General features: G+C 40.3%; 1 protein-coding gene across 2 annotated transcripts in view; it reads left to right on the top strand.

The window, feature by feature from the left end:
• Positions 1 to 22,349, top strand: part of LOC144781884 (uncharacterized) — a 698,016-nt gene extending 675,667 nt beyond the window's left edge. For both annotated transcript variants that reach the window (XM_078660934.1, XM_078660935.1), the window contains exon 18: positions 11,069 to 22,349. In XM_078660934.1, the coding sequence (XP_078517060.1) occupies positions 11,069 to 18,733 (7,665 nt within the window). In that variant the 3' untranslated portion in view covers positions 18,734 to 22,349. The remainder of the gene's footprint in view (positions 1 to 11,068) is intronic.
• The last annotated feature ends 341 nt before the right edge of the window (positions 22,350 to 22,690 follow it).

Genomic DNA, 22,690 nt, shown 5'->3' with positions numbered 1-22,690 from the left:
GAAATAGAGCAACTCCAGAACAACATTAGGAGCGCACTGGAATATTGCTCAGCGCCACATTCCTAACACAAACCTAGATCCACAATATCAGAGAAATGGTACGGACCTGAACTAAAGTCATTGAAAAGTAAATGCACATCATGTGAACATAAATGGAGACTTAATAAAACCCAAGAAACTAGAGTCACATACAAAAGAGAACTTACACTTTACAATAAAGCTATGAGGAAAGCAAAGAAAGAATATTTCTCACGTAGAATAACAGAAAACAAAAACTCATCGAAAGAACTATTTAAAATAGTCAAAGAACTATGTAGCCCCGCGAGTCTCTCATTAGATCTTACCCCCTCTCAAGAAGGCTGCAACAAAATTAATGACTTCTTCTGCGAGAAAATAGACACAATTTATGGCTCTTTCTCTAATACTGAACTGGAACAAACAGAACCCCATGTACCATCCACAATCCCGGCTAGTTGTCCCAGTTTCGGCCCCTTCTCAGAAGAGGAGGTGGGCAAAGTCATGCTAGAAGTAAAATCAGGCTCTCCATTGGACCCATGTCCACACCATATCTTCTCGCAACTAACTCCAATAATTTGCCCGGCCATAACAAAAGCATTCAACCTCTCTCTAGACTCTGCTGATTTTCCAAAAATTTGGAAAAACGCTATAGTCACTCCATTATTAAAAAAAGCAGGCTCTGACATTAATAACCCGGCAAACTATCGGCCCATATCACAATTACCTTATTTATCAAAAGTGTTAGAAAAACTAGTCAACAGGCAGCTATCCAATTTCCTGGAAACAAACGATCTACTAGATATTTCTCAAACAGGGTTCCGGGCCAATAACAGCACAGAAACAACACTTCTGGCCGTGATGGATAATATCAGAACCCAGGTAGATCGGGGGAAAACAGTCGCCCTGATATTATTGGACCTCTCGGCGGCATTTGATACCGTACCACACAATGGGTTACTGGAAATCCTTGCAGCAAAAGGCATCCGGAAAAAGCATTAGGGTGGCTGCAATCTTTTATGCAGGACAGAACACAATCAGTACGCATGGGCGACTTCTCATCCCCTCCCCGGAATATCAAGTATGGGGTCCCACAAGGGGCCGCATTGAGCCCAACATTGTTCAACGTGTTTGTCTCCTCGTTGGCTGAAACAGGAAGAAAGTGGGGTGTCGATATCTGTTCTTATGCAGACGACACCCAGCTGATGATTACATTAGATGAGGAAGATGACCCAAAGGATAGGCTACTAAACTGCCTCACTAAACTAGCTAACTGGATGCATAGCCACTGCCTAAAGTTAAATGCAGATAAGTCCGAAATACTTATGTTCGGCAGACACACACAGCTATGGGACAGCAGCTGGTGGCCGATAACCCTGGGTACCCCTCCCAGCCCGACAATGACAGCAAAGAATTTAGGTCTGACACTGGACAACACTCTGTCCATGAAAACCAATGTATCAATAATCTGTGGTAAAGGCTTTGCATTATTGAAAATGCTCAGAAGAGTCTTTCCATGGATTCCTACTGAGTGCAGAAAGATCCTGGTCCACTCCCTACTGATGAGTAGGCTGAACTATGGAAACTCCCTGTTCGTGGGAATGGCTGACTATCTCTTTACCAAATTACAGGTCGTACAGAACGCTGCGGCAAAGGCAATTTGCAACAAAAGGAAATACGACCCAGCCAAGAGTTGCATGAGAGAGCTCCACTGGCTGCCAATGAAACAAAGAGCTATCTTTAAACTATTGTGCATAACGCATAGAGCATTACACAACACAGGCCCACATATTTTAAAAAACAAAATCAAATTCTGTGCGCCATCCAGGAACCTACGCTCTCAAACAACAGCGAGAGCAAGAACTACCCATGTGAAGACAGCCAGGATGGGTGGACGGGCCTTCTCCCACCTGGCGGCAACCAGCTGGAACGAGCTGCCCCTGAATCTCAGATTGACGGACTGTCACCTTTCCTTCAGGAAGCAATTGAAAACATTTCTCTTCCCCAAGCCGGACTAAAAGAACAACTCTGTTATTTGCTTACCACCCACTACTGATAGCGCCGTGATATCCTAACTCAGGATGATTGTTTGCGCTTTATAAGCATTATTAACATTAACATTAACATATCCCAAATTTTTGCTGATCATTGTAACCGAGTGTGATGTCCCAGATACGTCTTTGTTTTATTTTGTTTTATATATGAAAATAAAAAGAAATGTAAAAAAAAAAAGTAAGGAGGGTGATGATAAATTGAGTCACCAGAATATAAAATATCTGGGTTCCGAATACGTAAACACGCAGCGACAGGGAATATACTCAATTCTAACGAGGAAAGGAACTATGCTAAAAAAATTAAAGTTTAGCACCATTTAAGCAGGAACAAGAGTACTGAGTAACCCACAGATTCCCAAGATTTCATGCTGGGATACTACTCTTTGTTTTTAAGAATACACTATGTTTTTAACTGTTTGTCCTGAGGAAGGTGGAGCATAAAAGGCAGTAACCACCGAAACGCGTCGACACACAAAAAAAACCTTTACTTTGGGGTTTGAATTTGGACACATATATAAAACTGTACTTTTTACTGTACTTTACAAATAAGGTTTTTAATTGTTGATAAATGAAAAGTTTCTCCTGAAGTTTTGAAATTGGACTTGTACACAAAATTGTGTTTTTACCTGAATCTCATGATTGTGTTTGGTATGAGGATATATTAATGTTGGAAACTGCAAACAAACACCCACAATTATTGTTTTTCTTGATATTCAAGATTAATTTGTCAATATATTTTAAATAGAAAATGTTTGTAAACGCAATATACATTGTCAGGTTAATATTTCAAGTATATCTAGTCCCATTTAGGTTAATCCGGAAATTGAGACAGGGTCCTCGTGGTGTGAATGTTTTTTCGCCTAATTTTAACTGAACGGTAGGGAATGCTAGGTAGATAGCTCCTAAAAATAGTGTGAGCAGCATAAGTATGCAGGTTGAATGAGAGGTAATGAAAGGGAGATAGCTCTCTAGTGAGTGGGAGCATCCCAAAAATCACGACAGGGGAACAATCTTTGTGGTTATACATACACGGCTGTAGTTGTCTTGTAAAAAAAGAACACTGGAACTCTTTTGGTTCCCACTGTACATAGTAGGCCTGTGACGTAAGTATTGGAGGGATGAGTTGAAAGCGGGCTTCCAATGTTAAGTTCTGATTTACACATAGCAAAATAAAGACGTTTAAAATTACTCTCCGTTTGTGGTGTAGTGAATGGCGAGTACCTGGGCTGGTAAGACGCTACATTAGGCAATTAGATGGGGGATACAAAGCCTGCGCACTGAAAGCGCTCTTCCAGCAAGTTTGCCGTGCTCCAGTAAAATGCGCGTGCGTGCCACCTGTGCCACATTCGTAGTGCAGAATTGACTATGGCACTGGTGAAGTCTCAGCACAAAGCCAGCCTGTGTAAAATGCTTGAAGATAAAGAAAACAACATTGAAAGTCTATATGTCGTTGACCAGAAACTGAATGAAATGGTCGCCAATAAAAGCTACTGCTCCATTATGCAAATGAATGCCATACCTATACGGAATTAGAACACTAGGCGGATGCAACCAGTTATGAAAGATGCGCGCAGCAATTGTACAGTAGAGATTAAACTGAAATTCATGTGCTAGGAAACTGAGATTTACCAGGTGTTTGTAAAGAAACATTTAATCACAAAGCCGACCAAATATAATGTTATGTGCTTTCATGGACTAGTAGTAGTATACAAGGTATATCTTCTTACCGAAACCGTTAACGAATCATCATGTCATAGCATGCTGCAATCCCGCCCCAGAAGCCGGGTTAGGTGGTTGTGTTTGCAGAGCTGTCCCTAAACGAAGCAGCCTATCACCAGAACTGCTGAATAGGAGCTCAGAGCAACTCCTAGAACTCTGTCAAATAAAGAGCTCCAATGGAGAGCCAGGGTGAGATCCAAGCTCCAAAAGTTATTTATTGACAGTGGTGCGCCGATAAATAGCATGCCTGAGGAGAAGTATCAAGAATTGTCGTGGTTGCCACAAATTACAAAGTCGAAAACTAAAGTATACAATTGGGCTGCCTCAAAGCCCTTAAAAACTCAGGGTTCATTTGTAGCCAGGATGAAGCATAAGAAAACAGTGGTACAAGCTCCTATTCATGTACTTCAAGGAAAGGCTTTGAGGGCCTGTTTGCTCAGTTTTAACACTGATGCTGAAATGGGACTAAGACAGCAGAGGCCTACATCAATTTTATGGTACGGTTGAGAAACTAGCTGCCATGTCTTTAGAACAAATTGTCACTTCCACAAGCCAAGATAGTGACGTGTTGAAGTTAAGATATTAATGCCCACCAATCGTAGAACCAGCACTCTAGGCCTCCCACTAATGACAGTGAGTATTTAAAGATCAAAATGTAAGAAATTAACTATCAGTGACTTAAGAAGGCCTCAGCCTGCGAGGAACACAAATTGTTATTCCAGGGAGTCTACTACAACAAGTGATCAACGTCACCCATCGAGGAATAGTTGCCACAAAGTGAGCTGTCCACGACCGAGTCTGGCTTCCTTATCTCGACAAAAAGGTCAAAAAAGAGTTAAAGGCCTGTCAAGAAGGCAACTGTCTTTCATCTCCAGTTATTCAGCAGCCTTTCAACATGTCAGAACTGCCACATGTTTGGGAGAGAATTGCTGTTGATTGCTTTGCTCCTCTGGAGAATGGACTTCATTTTCTAGTCATTGTTGATGAATACTTCTGTTTTCTATTGGTAGAAGACCTTTCATCCACTACACATGAAAAGGTTATTCAAAGATTAGATGGCATCTTTGCAACATGGGATGTACCTTCAAACTTAAAAACTTAAAAGCCCACCCTTTAATTGTTGAGAATTTAAAAACTTTCTAAATCATGTCAATATAAAGCCTAAAAAGCACTCTTCTTTGGCCTCAAGCCAATGGTCTGACAGAACGGTTCTGCATACTGCATTGGAGAAGCTTGACCTCAAAGGTGTTTTGAACACTACTCTTGGAGCTTACTGTTGACCCCTCCCTCAACGACAGGGAAAGAACTGCAACTCTTATGTTTGGAAGAGCCATGATGACCTAGCTGCACCAGTGGACCAACCTCAGATCCATGACTGAGGAAGACATTCATACAAAGGACTTTGTTCGCAAACGAAAGATGAAAATATAGGCTGATAAATGACATCATGCAAAAGATATCACCTTTACATGAGGAGATGAAGTGCTTGTCAGACAATCGAAAAAAAGAAAGTCTGTAGCTCCTTTTGAGGCTGAGCCATTTACTTTGACTAACACCATAGGACACATGGTGACTGCCCAGCATCCTGAGAAGTCCCTTATAAGGGATTCCTCTCGCTTTCAACATGTGGCCCATCAATCACCAGACATCGATGTCAATGTAGAGACTGGCTCCAGACAAACTGTTGATGACTCTGTGTCTGCAGACGATTCCACCTCACCTGTGCAGATCACTAACACTTCAACTGCCAGCTCCTGGTTTCCAAAGGCCCGATCAGGACATGTGATTCATGTGCCATAGCAATTGATTGAAGAATTATAATTACATAGATACCTATGATCATCTGTGTATTCATTCATGTATTTATTTATCTAGTTTGAAAAGTTGTACCCTTTTATTTAACAAAGCGAGAGATGTAGCATCTTGTACATAAATAACTCTTTTGGTTCTTACTGTACACTGTAGGCCTCTGACATAAGCCTTGGAGGGATGAGTTGAAGTCAGGCTTAGAATTGAGTTCTGACTAACATGCAGCAGGATAAAGATGTATAAAATTACTCTCTGTGTGTGGCGTAGTTATTGGTGAGTACCTGGGCTGGTAGTTTGCTTCTGGAGCCCTATTTTGGTTAAAGGGATTCTTTAATCGGAAGAACTTTAACTCACATGTCCTCTGCTAATTATGCTGGCTCCAGAAAAAAACATTTCTTGCAAGAGTCATGCTGGAGACAGGTAGTACCTTAAACAATCCTTTATGCATTGTAATCCAAACAGAGCATGTAATATAATTATCAGAAAAGGGATTGTTTGCTGCCCTCATTCATATACAGTATAAATGAGGTAAGGTGGGATTTGCTGGTTCCAGTTTATAAATAAAATGACATGTTCTCCCTCGTTCTCCTTATCCACAGCTGGCTTCTCTCTCTAATCACACAATGTGCGGTGCTATGGCATAGCATTTAATGTACATGCAGAATCAGAGCACTGGAGCCTTAATACAAAAAAATCCATAAAAACACATGGAGACTGCTGCGCAGGCTTCAGTAACGATAACGGCCTGCAGTTTGTACCCAACCATTTCACAGCTTGCCAGGAGGGTGGCATCAGTGAGTCTTGCTCACTTGACCTCATCCTGTGATGAACTGTGAATGGGTGGAGTATCATAGCGCCAGTGTTAAAATGACACTCGGCCCAACCCCAGACTGAAGCGCCTAGGGTTAAGTTTACTTCTTTGTTAGGAGATGGAGGTCGATAGCGTTTGACACTATGGAGCATATTATCAAGCAGGACGTTAAAAATTATCACTGTTTTAGCGGCAGAAAACTGCCGCTAAAGGGGCGATAATGGGCTTGATAATATGGCCTTGTGAGTTCTGGTGTGAACATGGGCTTCTATTGGAATTCTCCAGGGCATTTTATCAAGCCCCTTATCGCCGCTTTAGCTGCAGTTTTCTGCCGCTAAAACAACGATCATTTTAAATCCCTACTTGAAAATATGCCCCTATGTCTTTGCCAGGTTTATGACCTCACAAGCCTCAGGGCTGTGTGATTGTCAGTCTGGTAAATGCTGATTGAAGGTAACTTGCAACGCCTTTTTAGGTGTATTAAAGCATGTTAAAAGATAGGAACGTGACCTGGGATGAGTGCTTTTTGCATTGCCCTCGACTAGCTTCGTTGTAAAAATATGTTTTTAATATCAAAGCACAATCTTTAAACATAGCAAACAAAGCTATTTGTGTGAGAAGTTAAAGGGTACAGAGCCGCAACTCTCTCATCAAGGAGCCGCAAATGTGTGGAGGTGTTAAAACTGCCGCTAACCATAACTTCACTTTAATATTTGCTTTTTCAGTGAATTTTTCTTTTCTTTTTCACATGCAACATATCTTGTGCCCAACCCAAAATGGCCATATAATTACAAAGACCAACCCAATAATCCCAAAGGGATTATTGAATATGGGTACCTGCACAAACTCAATTCGAGGTAATCTGATTGAAGCAAACTATTTAATTTCTTGTAATTAATACTATATGTGAGTCTTCATAATCCAATTTGCAATCTTTATGTACATTTCAAACATCACATAGGTGAAGGACATACATTTATGATAAAAAGTCACAAAGTGCAGACAACGCAGTGGAAGTGAAGTGCACAAGTGATTGTTTACCATTAAAACCAGAATGCAACATAAAGAATGATCCCTGGCATCCTCAAAAAAGTTAAATAGGATTCTGTTTCGATTCACAGTTTTAGTTGTTATAAATTCAAACAATCAATTTATTTATTTATTTTAAGGGTTTTATATAGCGCTGGCTGGACCCGGAGGTATCAGAGCGCTTTACATGAGGATAATTGAGTTTCAAGTTACAAATTACATCCGTTACAAGAGCATAGTAAGAGACATGGAAAAAAACAATGTTACGATAATTCGTCCAAGGGAGGGGGAGGAAGGAGACACCGCGAGAAGACAAGGAAGAAATGCGCCCAATGTATAGCTGGGTAGGTGATGGCCGAGAGGGTGAACCAGGGTCGATCTCCATTATAGCTGTTAAGCAGCTCCACCAGGCATCAGCCAGGTTGCTCAGGTCTCAACGGTCAGACATAACAAGAGTGACAGTTTATGCATAGTTACATTAATTACTGTGGATAGTAAACATAGATGAAACACGTCCCCAGTAGTGGATATAGGGAGGGGGAGGGGAGTAGAAACAGGGGGCTGGGAAGCAGATCAGATTCTAGCCTCGGATCAGCCACCACCTCTACCAGGCAAGTACGCAGGGGAATGCATCAGATGCAGTTTGAGGTCCTTTCGTAGGTAAAATATGACCTCAACGTGTGTTAGGTGCCATCTTTTCCGCAGAGCACTCGGCTGCCTCCAATGAACGAGTAGTTTTGCAGTTGCAATAGATCGAAAGCCCACCAATGAAGAAAGTACTAGCAATTTGTTCTCCGTAGTACACGTGAAATAAGTTGCTGCGAGATGAGTGCAGATGCCGATCGGACGGGGGAAATTGTGGCCACCATTTTGGAGTCAGTCAGGTACGGGCAGCATCTTGTGATGGGTCGCCGTAAATGGTGAGCACGGTCAAAACCACTGGTTCTGGTTGTTTTTTGGGGGTTATCCAGTCCCCGATATCCATCGCTCTCCGAAACCAGCTGCAGGGTTCAAATTGCTCTAGGTGCAGCGGGTTAGACTTCGGTGCGCCGCCTTGGCGAAGCTGCTTCCTCCCAGCAGGGCACCTATCAGGCTTACGGTAGTAGCGGCCCTTCATTCGTCTCTTAGCTTCATCACAGTCGGGGCGGATGCTAAGTTGCACTGGAGAATCGCGGTGTTGCGCTGCACTGTTAGCAACATGACACTGTTTAAAAATAGGTTGAAAACTTGGCTGTTTGTCCAGGTTTGAAACAGCCAGATTTACTTACTCTTCTGACCTGTGCTAGGCGCTGGGACGCTCTTCGGAGTAGCTGTGCTATTTACAGGTCTCTTCATCATCAAAACTAGAAATCTATACTGAGCTCACCACGTTATGGATCTCAGTAGAAACACATCAAATTAATTCTGTATCCAACTATATGGCAATCTGCACAAAGACAAACAGAAATTTGATCTGAGTAGCAAACATCTCTTTAAATCTGTGTATGAAAAATATATGTAGACTGACCACAAACCCCCACTGTGAATAGATCCTACAAATCAAGGGTGTAGCTCAGTGCCAGATCAAACAAAGGATCCTTCTGGGAATAATTATCAGAATATACCCGTACCATTCACGGTCTACTTTTAACTCGCATGCACCACCAGTGTCTAATAGAGTGAATTAATTGGTATACAACGATTACCGTCATATATACATGCCGTGTTCAGTGAGCGATGGTTAGCCGAATAGAATTTGTATACAATGTGTCATGCTGTGGGCTCAGACCAACGTCCCAAAACCGTATCAAGGTCACAGCTGCATATCCCATCTCTGAACCCAATATTACATGACCTGTATACATGTCTGAAAGTCTCACAAATGAAAGGGAGCCAAGGGGCAGTCTGTATTCGTGCAGTGTTCCGAAAAAATTTACAATTACTTTACCCCTGGAGTGCTTTTACCCAGAGTCGTGGTCGTGTTAAGATCTAAATACAACTGCACCAAGGCTTGTTATATGGACAAAAGCCTAATACACCACAGTTAGTTCCTGATCTATTACAGGCAGCAACTACTATTCCACATATCCCGTCCACACTTACCATTCACAGAGAATGGACATGCCTCCACTAACCACAGCGTGTTGTAGAAATTGGATGAGCAGGAAGCCCTGCTATGGATTAGATCATTGTCTATGAGCAACTAGACCGTCACCCGAGAATACCAGTCACCATGTTGGGTGTTGGAAGCCACCACCTTGGAAACCGTGACACTGCATTCAAGGGTATTCTTGTTGGTATACGGTCATATGCAGGACTATTGTCATGAGCCTTACTGAATAACATGATTTATAAATTCATGGTTATTCATATTATTTCTTTTTTTCTTTTCTTTTCTTCCTCAAAGCATACCCATGCCACGTGAAAATCATCAGAAGAAGGAAAATATGTGCAAGCGCATTCCTTCCTAAATATTGGATACCACATAACCATTCAGGTCAAAACTGTTGGGGGGCAACTCATTCCACCTGTCAGGGTGTCCTTTATTATTACCAGTGTTTTAAAGTTCGCAGTATTTTATGCATATTACAATCAGAGTAGAGACTTTTTAGTTAGACATAGAAAGGCAATGGTGATCATGGACATCATTCAGTGCTTTTCAGCGTGCCAGTCCATCTGCACTCGCATTGATTTAACTTTGTGGCCAGATCACCTCCACAGCGGTCCGGCTTGATCACTTCCAGTACTTGGCACCGGATATCTTCAGCACTGTGGTTCATGTGCATAAAGTGCTTCACCAGAGGGCCCCCTTCAAGTTTGCACCTGCACAACTCCTTTGCTGACAGATCCTCTGTTTGACAATTTGCATTTTCCAACCCATATACACTAGGTCACATGGACAAAATGTGTTATCAATTCAAAGAAGGGGAGGGTGAACCACAACGGTCTCAATACCAAAACTGATTTGCGCCTGGCAAATCTGTGTCTGGAGTCGCATAATGAATAAAAACAATTGACTGGAACCCGGCCCCAAGCTTTCTCCAGTGGGTGAGATTAATTCAAGCATTCCTTAAATAAAAGTATTGTTTTTTTCCTTGTAGGGGATAGATTCAAATGAGTATGAACTATATCATCAAAAAACATATTCACTGGCGTTAATGTTTGTCTAATAAACTTCATGAGTTCCCATATGGAGCATTTAAAGTGAAGATATGTTTATTAGACAAAACAAAGAAATAGAAAATTGGCAAGCTATGGTTCGCTGAGCAATCTATTACTTGCATCCCCCCCCAAAACCATGGCTCTCACCCGGACTGCAACGCTCATGGCCTCACAATGTTTATATCGATAAACAACGCAGCATCATTAAACATCAACACTTAAACAAAGAAATTATAATAGTGACATCATTTAAAATGATCAAGTTAAATTGATATGTAATGTCATAAGTGATGTTATCAATGTCATGTTGATGTCATCTGTTACATAATGTTCGAGATCCCGAGCATCTTAGAACTGGAATGTTATCTAGTTTACTAAATTATTATCTGGTCTGGATTACCAAAATGTGTTTGTTGTATTTTTTATTTGTTGTCTTGACAGCTGTACAAATCTGGACGAGAACACATTTTAACTTTATGTTTGTCTGCAGGTGCAGGTTCGTGACAGAAGAGTCTTAAAACCGAGGAAGTGCAAGCCTCCCACAAAATTGAGAAATGGTGCAAGACCACAGAGAACACTGTACAGAGAGAGGCAAAATCATGGGGAATGGAAAGAAAATAATGAAATGATGAAACATAATGAAAGACAAATGCAAATCCCTGAAGCCAGATGGTCAACAGAGGTGGAGTGTGAATGTGATGGAGAGAAACCACCAAATCAAAGGAAAGGAGTTGGAATACGAGCATACGATCAGATTGGAAAAATGGAAGGAGGCAGCTGCTTTCCGGAGATGACTGGGCATGGGTGGAATGAGCATGAGCATGGAGAACTGTTTAGGAATGGTCTGTGCGAAAAACAAAGGGAAGTGCATGGAAAGCCTATTGAAGAAAAACAATCAAAAGGAACTGAAGAGAAGCAGGTAGACAAAAAGCAGATGAAGGGGAATGATGAGAAAAGCAGAGAACTTGACGAGCAAACAAAAAATGAGGAGATGAAAATGAAAGAGGATAAAGAAAAGCATCATAGGGTAACAGAGGACAAGGGAAATGAAACGAATAATACAGAACTAATGAAGAAGAATGAGGAGAAGCAAATAAACAGGAATAAGGAGAAGAAAGTAAAAGAGGATGGGAAGGAGGGGAAAGCAGTTGAAGAGAAACGAGTACTAGAAAATGAAAAGCAAAATGAAAAGGGTGGGGAGAAACAACAGAAAGATGCAGTGAAGCAAAATATAAATATTGAGAAGGGAAGATCTGACAGTAAGGAGATGGAGAGGGTAGAAGATGAAGAGGAACAAATTATAGATGAAATGGACAATCAATTGGAGCAGGATGAGGACAAGCAACAGATCAGGTTAGAGGAGAAACTAAAGAAAGAGGATGAAAGGAATCAAAGGCAAGAGAATGTCAAACAGCAAAAGAAAGAGGATGCCGAAATGCAAATGAAACATGATGTAGAAAAGGAAAGAAACATGGTTGAGGATGAGCAAAGGAAGGAACAGCAGGAAAAGCACATGAAAGGAGATGGAAATAATCATGGGAGAGTGGAAGACAATCAAGGAAAAAGAGATATGGAGAGTCAAATAAACAATGTTGAGGGGAGTCAAAATAAAGATGGGATACAGAAGCAAACATACAAAACAGAGGAGATGCATGGGGTTAAAATAGAAAACAATCAAAGAATGAAAGATGAGGAAGAAAGAAGAGAGACTGAAGATATGCAAATAAAAGAGCAAAATAAGAATCAATTAAAATATAACTTGGAGAACCAGTTGCAAAAGCATATAAATACACAACATCAGCAAAGTGAGGACAATACGTGGAAAGAAGGCCAAGAGAAGCAAAACAAGGAGCAAGGGAAGGAACAGGAGCTGCAAATGAGGGAGGACATGGTGAATGAAATGAAGGATAAAGAAGCGGATGAAACAAATCAGAATGAGAAGCACCCAAAAGTTCATGAGGTGAAGCAAAGTGAAGAAGGTGAGGTGAAGGAAAACATAGTTAGTGAAGAGAAACAAAGGAATGTAGATGTAATGAAGCAAAACGAAGAAAGTAAGCATAAGGAAGAGGTACAAAATAATCAAGGAAAAGAAGGTGAAGAACAGCAACAATGTAATGAGTATAGGAAGAGAGACACCAAGGAAAATAAAACTAACGGAGACGTAGAAAATCAAAAGAAACAGGCTGAATATAAGCAAAGTAATGAGCAGGAAGAGAATGAGGAGAAAGACAAAGATGGTAAACAAAGATTGATGGATAGTGAGATGCAATGGAAAAAAGACCAGGCAATGAGTATTAAAGGAAGGGAAGAGAATCAATGGCAAGAGACAGCCAAAAAGCAAAATATAGAGGGTGAAAAACTAGATAACAAGGAAGATAAAACACAAAGCAAAATGGATGAGGTAGAGCAAAAGAGAGAAAATGAGAAGGGTCAAAGGAGTGAGGATAAGGAGAATCAAAAAGGAGATGATAACACAAGCCAAGGCAAAGAACATCAGAAGGAGCAAAGAGAGGAAACAGAGGAAAGGCACAGAAATAATGATGAAGACAAGCAAAGGAAAATAGGCAAACAGAATCATATACATCAGGAATCCGAACAGCAAGAGGAAGAAGCTGGGGATATGCAAAGAAAACAGACTAACGAAAAACAATTAAAAGAGGCCGTAGAAGAGCAATCGAAAGAGGTTGAGAAGGAAAGGAAAGGTTCCGAAGAGAAGCAAAGAATAGAGGATGAAGACAAGAAAAGCAAAGAGTACCAGAAAAAGCAAATGAAAGAGGAGCTGATAAAGCAAAGGAAAGAGACTGAAAAGAAGGAAACAAAAGTTGGTGAGGTGAAGCAAAATGCAAAGTATGAGAAGCAAATAAATGATGAAAAAGACAGACAAAAGCAAGAGGACAATGGGAAGCTAACAAAAGAAGGTGAGCAACAATTAAGAAAAGAGGATGATAGGAAACAAAAGAACGAGGTTCATGAAAAGCAAAGATATCTTGAAAGAAATGAGCTAAGGAAAGAGTCTGAGGATATTCAAAGGAAAGAGCCAACCGACACACTGGGGAAGGAGAATGAGGAGAAGCAAAGGATAGGGAATGACAGGCAAAACAAAGATGCTGAAGAGAATATGATTAAAGAGCGAGATGAGAAACACAGAAAAGAGAGAGTAGAAAAACAAAGAATAGAAGATGAAGAGAAGCAAAAGGAAGAGAAGAAAGGAAAGCAGGCAGAGGCAGAACAAGCGGTTGAGAATGAAACTACAGGAGAAGAAGAGGAGCAGATGAAACAAACGAATATGTCTGAACAGGAGGGGAAGAAAACTGAAGAAGAGAATGAAACGAGAGAGTTTAAGTATGATGAAATAAATGAGGATAAAGAGACACAATTGAAAGAGCATGGTAAACAGCAAAATAAGCAGGATAGGGAAAAGCAAAGGAAAGAAAGTGACGGGAAGCAAATCCAGAAGGACAAGGATAAGCAGAGAAAGGAGGAAGAGGCCAAGGAAACTGATGAGGTGGCAGATAAGCAAATGCAAGGGGACGAAAACAGGCAAACAAAGGAGGATGAAGAGCGTCAAAAGAAAGAGGATGCAAAGATGCAAAGAAAAGAGGTGAAGCAAAGTGATCATGAAGTAGGCAAGCACCAAATGAAGCTGGAAGATAAGCGAGGAAAAGAAAAGAGAGATCAAAGCATAGAGGATGAGAGAACAAAAAGGGACATTGACAAAGAGAAAGAAATAGAAAACTATAAGGTGAAACAAGGGAACATGGATGAGAAAAAACTGGAAGAGGTGAAGCAAGTAAAAGGGGCTGCAGAAATGCAAAATAAAGAGAACAACGAAGGACAATGGAAAGGTGACAAGGAGAAACAAAGGGAAGAAAAGACAGAAATGAAAGCTAAGGAGGAAGAAAAAAATGAGGATGATGAGAAACAAAGAAATGAGGAAGTAGAGAATCAAAGGACTGACATGGTAAATGAAAGAAAAGGGGTTGAAGAAAAACTAAAGGGGAAAGCAGACAAGAATCAAAATGAGAAGGATGAGGAAAGGAAAGAGAATAAAGAAGGACAAAGGAAAGGAGATGAAAAACAAATAAAAAATGACAAAAAGGAAAGCAAAGAGGGGAACCAAAGTAAAGAAAACAGGAAGGATGGCTTGGAAAAGCAAAAGCTTGAGGGTGAAGTAAAGCAAAGGGAAAATGATGGAAATCAAATGAAAAAAGGTGAAAACAAGCCAAGAAAAGAGAATGAAAAGCAGCAAGACAATAGTAATAGAGATATTCAAAGGAGTGAAGCTGAGTCAAATCAAAGGAAAGAAGATACGAAGAAGGAAGTGAAGGAAGATGTCAAGGAACAGATCAAAGAGGATATGGCAAAGCAAAGCAAAGAAACTAAAGAGAAGCAAATGACAGATGATGAAAAACAGAGTAAAAATGCAGAACAGGAACAAAAGGTAGAGAATCAGAAGAACCAGGAAGGAGACAGGCAGCAACAAATAAAGGAGGAGCATATGAAAGAAAACAACAAGAAAATCGAAAAAGAGAATGAAATGAGAGAGTCTGAGTATAATCAAATAAATGAGGATAAAAAGACACAATTGAAAGAGCATGGGGAACAGCAAAGGAAGCATGATAAGGAAGAGCAAAGGAAAGAAAGTGAAGAGAAGCAAATCCAGACGGACAAGGGTAAGCAGAGAAAGGAGGAAGAGGCAAATAAAACCGACGAGGTGACAGATAAGCAAATGCAAGGGGGTGTAATGATGCAAACAAAGGAGGATGAAGAGCACCAAAGTAAAGAGCAAGTGAAGATGCAAAGGAAAGAAGTGAAGCAAAGTGATCATGATGTAGCAGAGAACCAAATAGAGCAAGAGGAATTTCAAGGAAAAGAACTGGAAGATAAGCAAGGAAAAGAAAAAAGAGACCAAATGATAGAGGATGCGAAAAAGAAAAGGAACAATGACAAGGAGAAGCAAATGAAAAATTATGAGGTGAAACAAGGGAACATGGATGAGAAAAAACTGGCTGAGGTGAAGCAAGTAAAAGGGGATGCAGAAATGCATAATGAAGTGAAAGATGAACAACAGAAAGGTGGCAAGGAGAAACAAAGGGAAGAGGATAAGACAGAAATGAAAGACAAGGAGGAAGACAAAAATGAGGCTGATGAGAAACTAAGAAATGAGGAAGTAGAGAATCAAAGGAATGACATGGTGAATAAAAGAAAAGGGGTTGAAAAGAAACTAAAGGAGAAAGAAGACAAGAATCAAAATGAGATTGATGAGGAAGGGCAAGGGAAAGAGGACAAAGAGGGACAAAATAAAAAAGATGAAAAGCAAATAAAAAATGACAAAAAGGAAAGCAAAGGAGAAACGCAAAGTGAAGAAAACGGGAACAAAAGGATGGATTGTTTGGAAAAGCAAAACTTACGGGATGAAGTAAAAGAAAGGGAAAAGGGTAAGAATCAAATAAAGGGTGATAACCATCAAAGAAAAGAGAATGAAAAGCAGCAAGACAATAGGAATAGAGATACTCAAAAGAGTGAAGATGAGTTAAATCAAAGGAAAGAGGATGAGAAAAAGGAAATGATGGATGATGTCCAGGAACAGATCAAAGAGGATATGGTGGAGCAAAGCACAGAGGCTAAAGAGCAGAAAATTACAGATGAAGGGAAGCAGAGCAAATATCTGAAACAGAAACAAAGGGTGGAGAATCATAAGAACCAGGACGAAGACATGCAGCAACAAATAAAGGCAGAGCAGAGGAAAGAAAACGACAACAAAATCGAAAAAGAGAATGAAATGCGAGAGTCGGAGTATAATGAGGCTAAAGAGACACAATTGAAAGAGCATGGGAAACAGCAAAAGAAGCAGGATAAGGAAAAGCAACGGAAAGAAAGTGATGAGAAGCAAATACAGAAGGACATGGGTAAGCAGAGAAAGGAGGAAGAGGCAAAGCAAACTGAAGAGGTGACAGATAAGCAAATGCAAGGTGAGGCAGAGAGTCAAATGAAGGAGGCTGAAGAGCACCAAAGTAGAGAGCAAGGGAAGATGCAAAGGAAAGAGGTGAAGCAAAGTGATCATGAAGTAGCAGAGAACCAAATAGAGCCAGATGAATTTCAAGGAAAAGAACTGGAAGATAAGCAAGGAAAAGAAAAAAGAGATCAAATGATAGGGGAGGAGAGAAAGAAAAAGAACAATGACAAGGAGAAGCAAATGGAAAACTATGAGGTGAAACAAGGGAACATGGATGTGAAAATACTGGCTGAGGTGAACCAAGTAAAAGGGGGTGCAGAAATGCATAATGAAGTGAAAGATGATGAACAATGGAAAGGTGGAGAGGAGAAACAAAGGGAAGATAAGACAGAAATTAAAGATAAGGAGGAAGAAAAAAATGAGGATAGGGAGAAACAAAGAAATGAGAAAGTAGAGAATCAAAGGAATGACATGGTGAATAAAAGAAATGGGGTTGAAAAGAAACTAATGGAGAAAGAAGACAATAATCAAAATGAGATGGATGAGGAAGGGCAAGGGAAAGAGGACACAGAGGAACTAAAGAAAAAAGATGAAAAGCAAATCAAAAATGACAAAAAAGAAAGCAAAGAAGAAAAGCAAAGTAAAGAAAACTGGAACAAAAGGATGGATGGTTTGGAAAAGCAAAACTTAGGGGAAGAAGTAAGAGAAATGGAAAACAAGCAAAGACAAGTGAATGAAAAGCAGCAAGATAATAGGAATAGAGATACTCAAAAGAGTGAAGCTGAGTCAAATCAAAGGAAAGAAGATGAGAAAAGGGAAGTGAAAGATGATGTCAAGGAACAGATCAAAGAGGATACAGTGAAGCAAAGCAAAGAGGATAAAGAGCAGAAAATTACAGATGATGAGAAGCAGAGCAAAAATGTGGAACAGAAACAAAAGGTGGAGAATCAGAAGAACCAGGAAGAAGACATGCAGCAACAAATAAAGGAGGAGCATAGGAAAGAAAACAACAAGAAAAGTAAAGAGACTGAAGAAAAGCAAAGGGATCAAGGAGTACTGAAACCAAAGAATGAGAAAGAGTTTAAGCACATGAGAGAGCAGAATGATCTCCAAAGTAAAGAATTTGAAGAGCAGAAAAGGACACAGAGTCAAGAAGAGCAAAGGGTAGAGGATGAGAAGAAACACTGGCAAGACGATGAGAGGAAAAGAAAAGAAGATGACGAGGTGGAATTGAAAAAAGGAGCAGCGAATCAAAGAAGATTAGGTGAAGATAAATGTGAGGTGAATGGTGAGACAAAGCAAATCGGAGTTTATAAGGATATGCAAAAGAAAACGGATGATGACAAAGAGAGACAAAGAAAAGATGAAGAAGAGAAGCAGAAGAATGAGGATGAAATGAAGAAAACTAAAGAGGTTGTGGAAAAAGAAATGGATCAAGATTTAGAAACGCCACAGACGAAGACAAAAGTAATGCAAAGGAGAACATTGGATGATGACCAAAGGAATGAATATGTGGAGAATCAAATGACAAATCATCAATTGAAACAAAAGGAAGCGCATGAGAAGAAGCAAATAAATAAAGATGAGGACCAGAGAAGTAAAAAAGACTCACAAAGGAAAGGGGATGAAGGGGATCGAAAAAAAGATGCCGAAGATGAAAGGATGAGAATTGGTGAGCAGAAGCACAAGGATAAGGACAAGGAAGAGGGAATCATTGCTAACAAAGAGAAGCAAAGCAAAAAGGATGAGGTAAAGGAAAGGAGAAAGGCAGAGGAGAAGCAGAGTGAAGACGAGGGGGAGAATGAAATAAAAACTGGTGAGAATCAGCAAAGAAAAGAGGATACGGTGAAGCAAATAAAAGATCATGTAAAACAAAAGAAAGAGGATGAGGAGAAACCTAGGGAAGATAATCAAAAGCTAGTGAATCAAACTGAGGAAAAGGAGAAGCAGGAGACAGAGTATGAAACCAAGGAAAACAAAGAGAATGAAGACGCAGGAAGTAAACAGGGTGAGGGGAAGCGAAAAGGAGACAGTGAGGATGAAAATTACAAGAGAAAGCAGCTGCATAAAAATAAGCAGGAAGAGGAGAATGAACAAGCACAGGCAAATCAAGTGAAAATGGCAGAAGCAAAATGTGCAAAACAGAGTGCTGTGAAGCGAAGGCATATGAAAAAGAAAAAGAGGTCAAAGAAACACTAGAGGAATTTGATCAATAAAAGGGAGGTTGCATGAAGCAATGAAAACAACATGGAATGGATAATAAGACAATGTGAAGGAAACACCTATTGTGCTAAATGGATTATAATTCACATAAGGATGAATAATGGAAAAGTACAAAAGGTGCAGGGAAAGGATAATTTAGGACAGTTACGGAAGTGCCAAATATTTAAGAGGAAACCTATTGCAGTAATGCAGTAAAAGAGAAATCTGGCAAGAAGTACAGAAAATACAGTTATTAGAAAGATAAGCTACAATTCAAGAAAGTGAAAGCTGAAAACATCACACACTAGAATGGGAAAAAGTCAACAAATGGAAGCAGGCGAATTAAGGAAAATGCACGTGGAGAAACGATTTAAAGAGTACACTTGATAAGAAAAGGAGCAAGTAATGCCTCAAAGGAAGGTTCAGCAAAACCAATGCATAGGTTCCCAAGTAAAAACTGAGAAGAACGCCCATCTGCTTGTAAGAGTTACCAATACGAAAAAAAATGGCATGGGTAATTGAATGAAGAAAAAAAGAGGCTTGGACGTCATTAAGACAAGGCGTAAGTAGTGGGCAGAAATAAAGGTTTCAGTTTGAAGTAAGAAAAAGGATGGAACACCAATAAATAAGATCAAATCTACCACTGCCATGTCATGGTGGTGGTTATTCTTCCCTGCTTAGAGCGGAAAGAGCATTGCTAGACTAGATGCTAGGCAAGAAAGTTCCAGGCAAAGAAACAAAATGCTGACTGACATGCAAGGAAAAAATGCCTGCACATTAAGGTCCCTGGATTTTCGTTTTTCAATAACAAACTCCCTCGTTGGGATTTTGTCATTGAAAAACAGAAAATCTCGGATGAGCAGGACCAAGGTACCATGGCACAGCTCAGCAAAGTGCCCTGCCTTTGGCATCAGTGATTAGTCAGAGGCAGGGACATCTACAACAGGCAGAAGGGGATCTCAAAATATGTCTAGATGCTTGTCTTTGCTTTGGGCGTTCAAATGGATGGCAACTCAGAGACAAAAGACATCTGCTGTCACTGACATTAATATTTATTCTGAAGCAGAAAAATACATTATTTGGATGGGACAAAAAGAACAATGGAGAAAGGGGGCATACAAAGATGTGATAAACTGAAGAAGAGTAATCTGAAAGAACCAAGCAAGACACTGGAGTGACTGGAGAATATATAAAGAAATGGAGCTGAAAAGCCAGAGAGCTTGTAATAGATAATATAAGATTGATCACACGTTAATCAGAGGGAAAAAAGCTGATGGAAAGCTGAAAGGGGTTAAAGAGAATGGCATAGGTCAGGCCAAACAAGAGGAGGAACAGGGATATAAACTTCCAGAGAAGTTTCTAAGGAAGAACACAAGCTTAGCCATTCTTTCCCTTATGAAACTCCAAAGAGTGCCTGGTCAGTAGTGCTTAATTTATTTTTTTCTGCACAATGAGAGCACAATTTACAAATTTTTGACACAACTCAGCAATGAAAGTTGCTGTGCTGTGTTTTCTCAAAGAGGGAGAGCCTAAATGTGTCATATCTACTAAGATATGGCACAATTATGCTCTCTTATACATCTGGTTCACTTCTGGCTGTCTCACAACAATGCCGGCATTTTTGTACTATGACGCAAGGGTGTCTGCATTGTGTTCAGGATAGTTTGTGTGCAGTCAGGGATACCTTCCTGCACAAAACTATTCTTAGAGGCGTATTCCTCTTTTGTGTGTATGCTGCAGAATACAGTACACATTCAAAGAGGAAGTAATGAGGAGAAATAAATATATATCTTCTCATTACGCCAGCCTCGAGTAGGCTCACCATTTATGTGCAAACCCATGTTTAATGACTTTAGTAGATATGGATTTGCGCCAAAATACTTTGTTTGCACGAAAATACCCATGTTCCACCCATGTAATACCTCCCAGACGCAAGATAACTCAAGGCAGTCCTATGCACTGAGTTGCATTACTTTTCTTATAAAATTGCACACAAATCTTGATTAGTGTGGCTTGGTAAATCCCAACATAGATTTTGAGTCGGGCCAGAAAGTGACGCAACCCTGAACGAAAATCATAGTTAATCTGGGCCGTAGTCTTTTTTTACTTAATGTAGCACACGGTGGACTTCTGCACAGCTCTTTGCTTAGTCAGAAAACCTGACACCCACTTTGCTTGTTGTTCTGCTACAAAAATTCTTCCTTCTTCCAAAGAACTGGTGATCTTCATCACTTAGCATTTATTCATTTGATAGAGGCTTTTTATGACAGCCCATTAGAAAACAATGACTACTGTAAACAGTCATTATATTAAATAAGTACTTATGGGAAGGAGGGATGTCAACATTAGAGCTGGATAATGTTTTTATTTGGAGAAGGCAAACATGGATGGCGGTCTCATTCTGTATATTCTTACATGATCAGCATCTGCGACCATGTAGCGAACTGGAATACGAAATGACCACCCTGCCTATTCAGGGACAGTTTGCCTTTTTGCGGTATGTAAAGAGTGAATCTACCAACTGGGTGGCCTTGGAATGGTACTAGACCTTCTGGACATGGTTTTCTTCCATCCTCTTCCTCTCAGTACACCATCAGATATTTATCTGAGACAAAACGCTATACCACCACACAAATGTGCTACTTTTAGCACTCTTTAACAACATTCTACCTTAAAGCCTTGCTACTACATCAGTTAATGGAATACTGGGCTTGCAGTATGTGTTGTTGCTGAGCACAATTGTGACATTTACTGTTGGGTTCAGAATATTACATGTTATTAACCAACAACTTAAATGGAGGAGGAACCTGAGCCGACCAATGAACCATTCTGTCAACGGTGTTCTCATAAGCTGAGGGAATACAGTTCACAAACACGTTTGTTACTGCCAACCATTCTACAAAACGTATATTCGTCACCCATACTCTAGCATGAAAAGAATCAGAAAGTATGAGGGCACTAAAGAGGACTTAATTCAGTGGGCTTGAATGTTACAGGAACTGCTGGACTGCCACTAGGGTGAGTGGTGTGTCTCCGACCAAGATTTGTCCAGTGATGTTTTGACGGGACACAGTGGATAACGCCTGACCCATGTCTTACTGCACTAAATGCTGTGGGATGGGTGTAGAAGTGCAGGCCATCAACAACTGTGACATAAACAGCTAAAGAGTGATGCACTATCTCTGCAGGGGAGACAGTACAGAAATGTGACATGGAATTGCTTTGTCTTTGCGAACAACATGCATGCACAATTTTGTATTGAAGTCAACAGTGCTGAGCACAATTTACTTGAATGTAAATTAACCTATTTATGTTGATTGCTGTTGCTGTCCCTTCGGATGACACAATTTTAATACAGATTTACAAACAATAAGTTACCCATACACTCATCCAGCATGTTCTGTCAGTGGTGATGGCCCACAAAGGAAATCTCAATCAGTCCATTACATTCAGAAACCCTATCAAAATCTTAGTCCTAGAATGTTTTGTAACTTGTGTCAGAAAAAACTTTGTACACAAAAAGCGTTATTTTCAAAATCTTTGCAAAAATGACACTTTCAGAAGTTGTATTGAATAATGAATCTAAAAGAAATAAATATATTTTCCTACTAAACAAGTGTTTTGTTCCATTTCTAGAGGCCAGACAACGACCTTGTAACAACAATGACGTGATAGGTTGAGATGTGGCAGGACAGAGACACATTCATGGGCTCCCACAATTACACCGTAGCTTGAGAAATAGACAGAAGTTCTTGCAGTGGTCGTGCATGTCCTGTGCAAGTCAACATTTTAACCCCTTTGGTGCTAGGCCTCCCCGTTGCTAAGCCTTTGGGGTATTTGGGGTAGTTCGAGCTTAGGCCCAGTAACTTTTTGTCCATATCAGGTACCCACACCACATTTGCGTCCTTTTTTTCCGACATCAGGGTAGAACCCCTGAACTGGTGGGAGAGCTGA

Source organism: Lissotriton helveticus, chromosome 9 (assembly GCF_964261635.1).
Source record: "Lissotriton helveticus chromosome 9, aLisHel1.1, whole genome shotgun sequence".
Classification (NCBI taxonomy): domain Eukaryota; kingdom Metazoa; phylum Chordata; class Amphibia; order Caudata; family Salamandridae; genus Lissotriton; species Lissotriton helveticus.
Note: the sequence above shows the minus strand (reverse complement) of the source record. Positions and strands in the feature narration are given on the sequence as shown.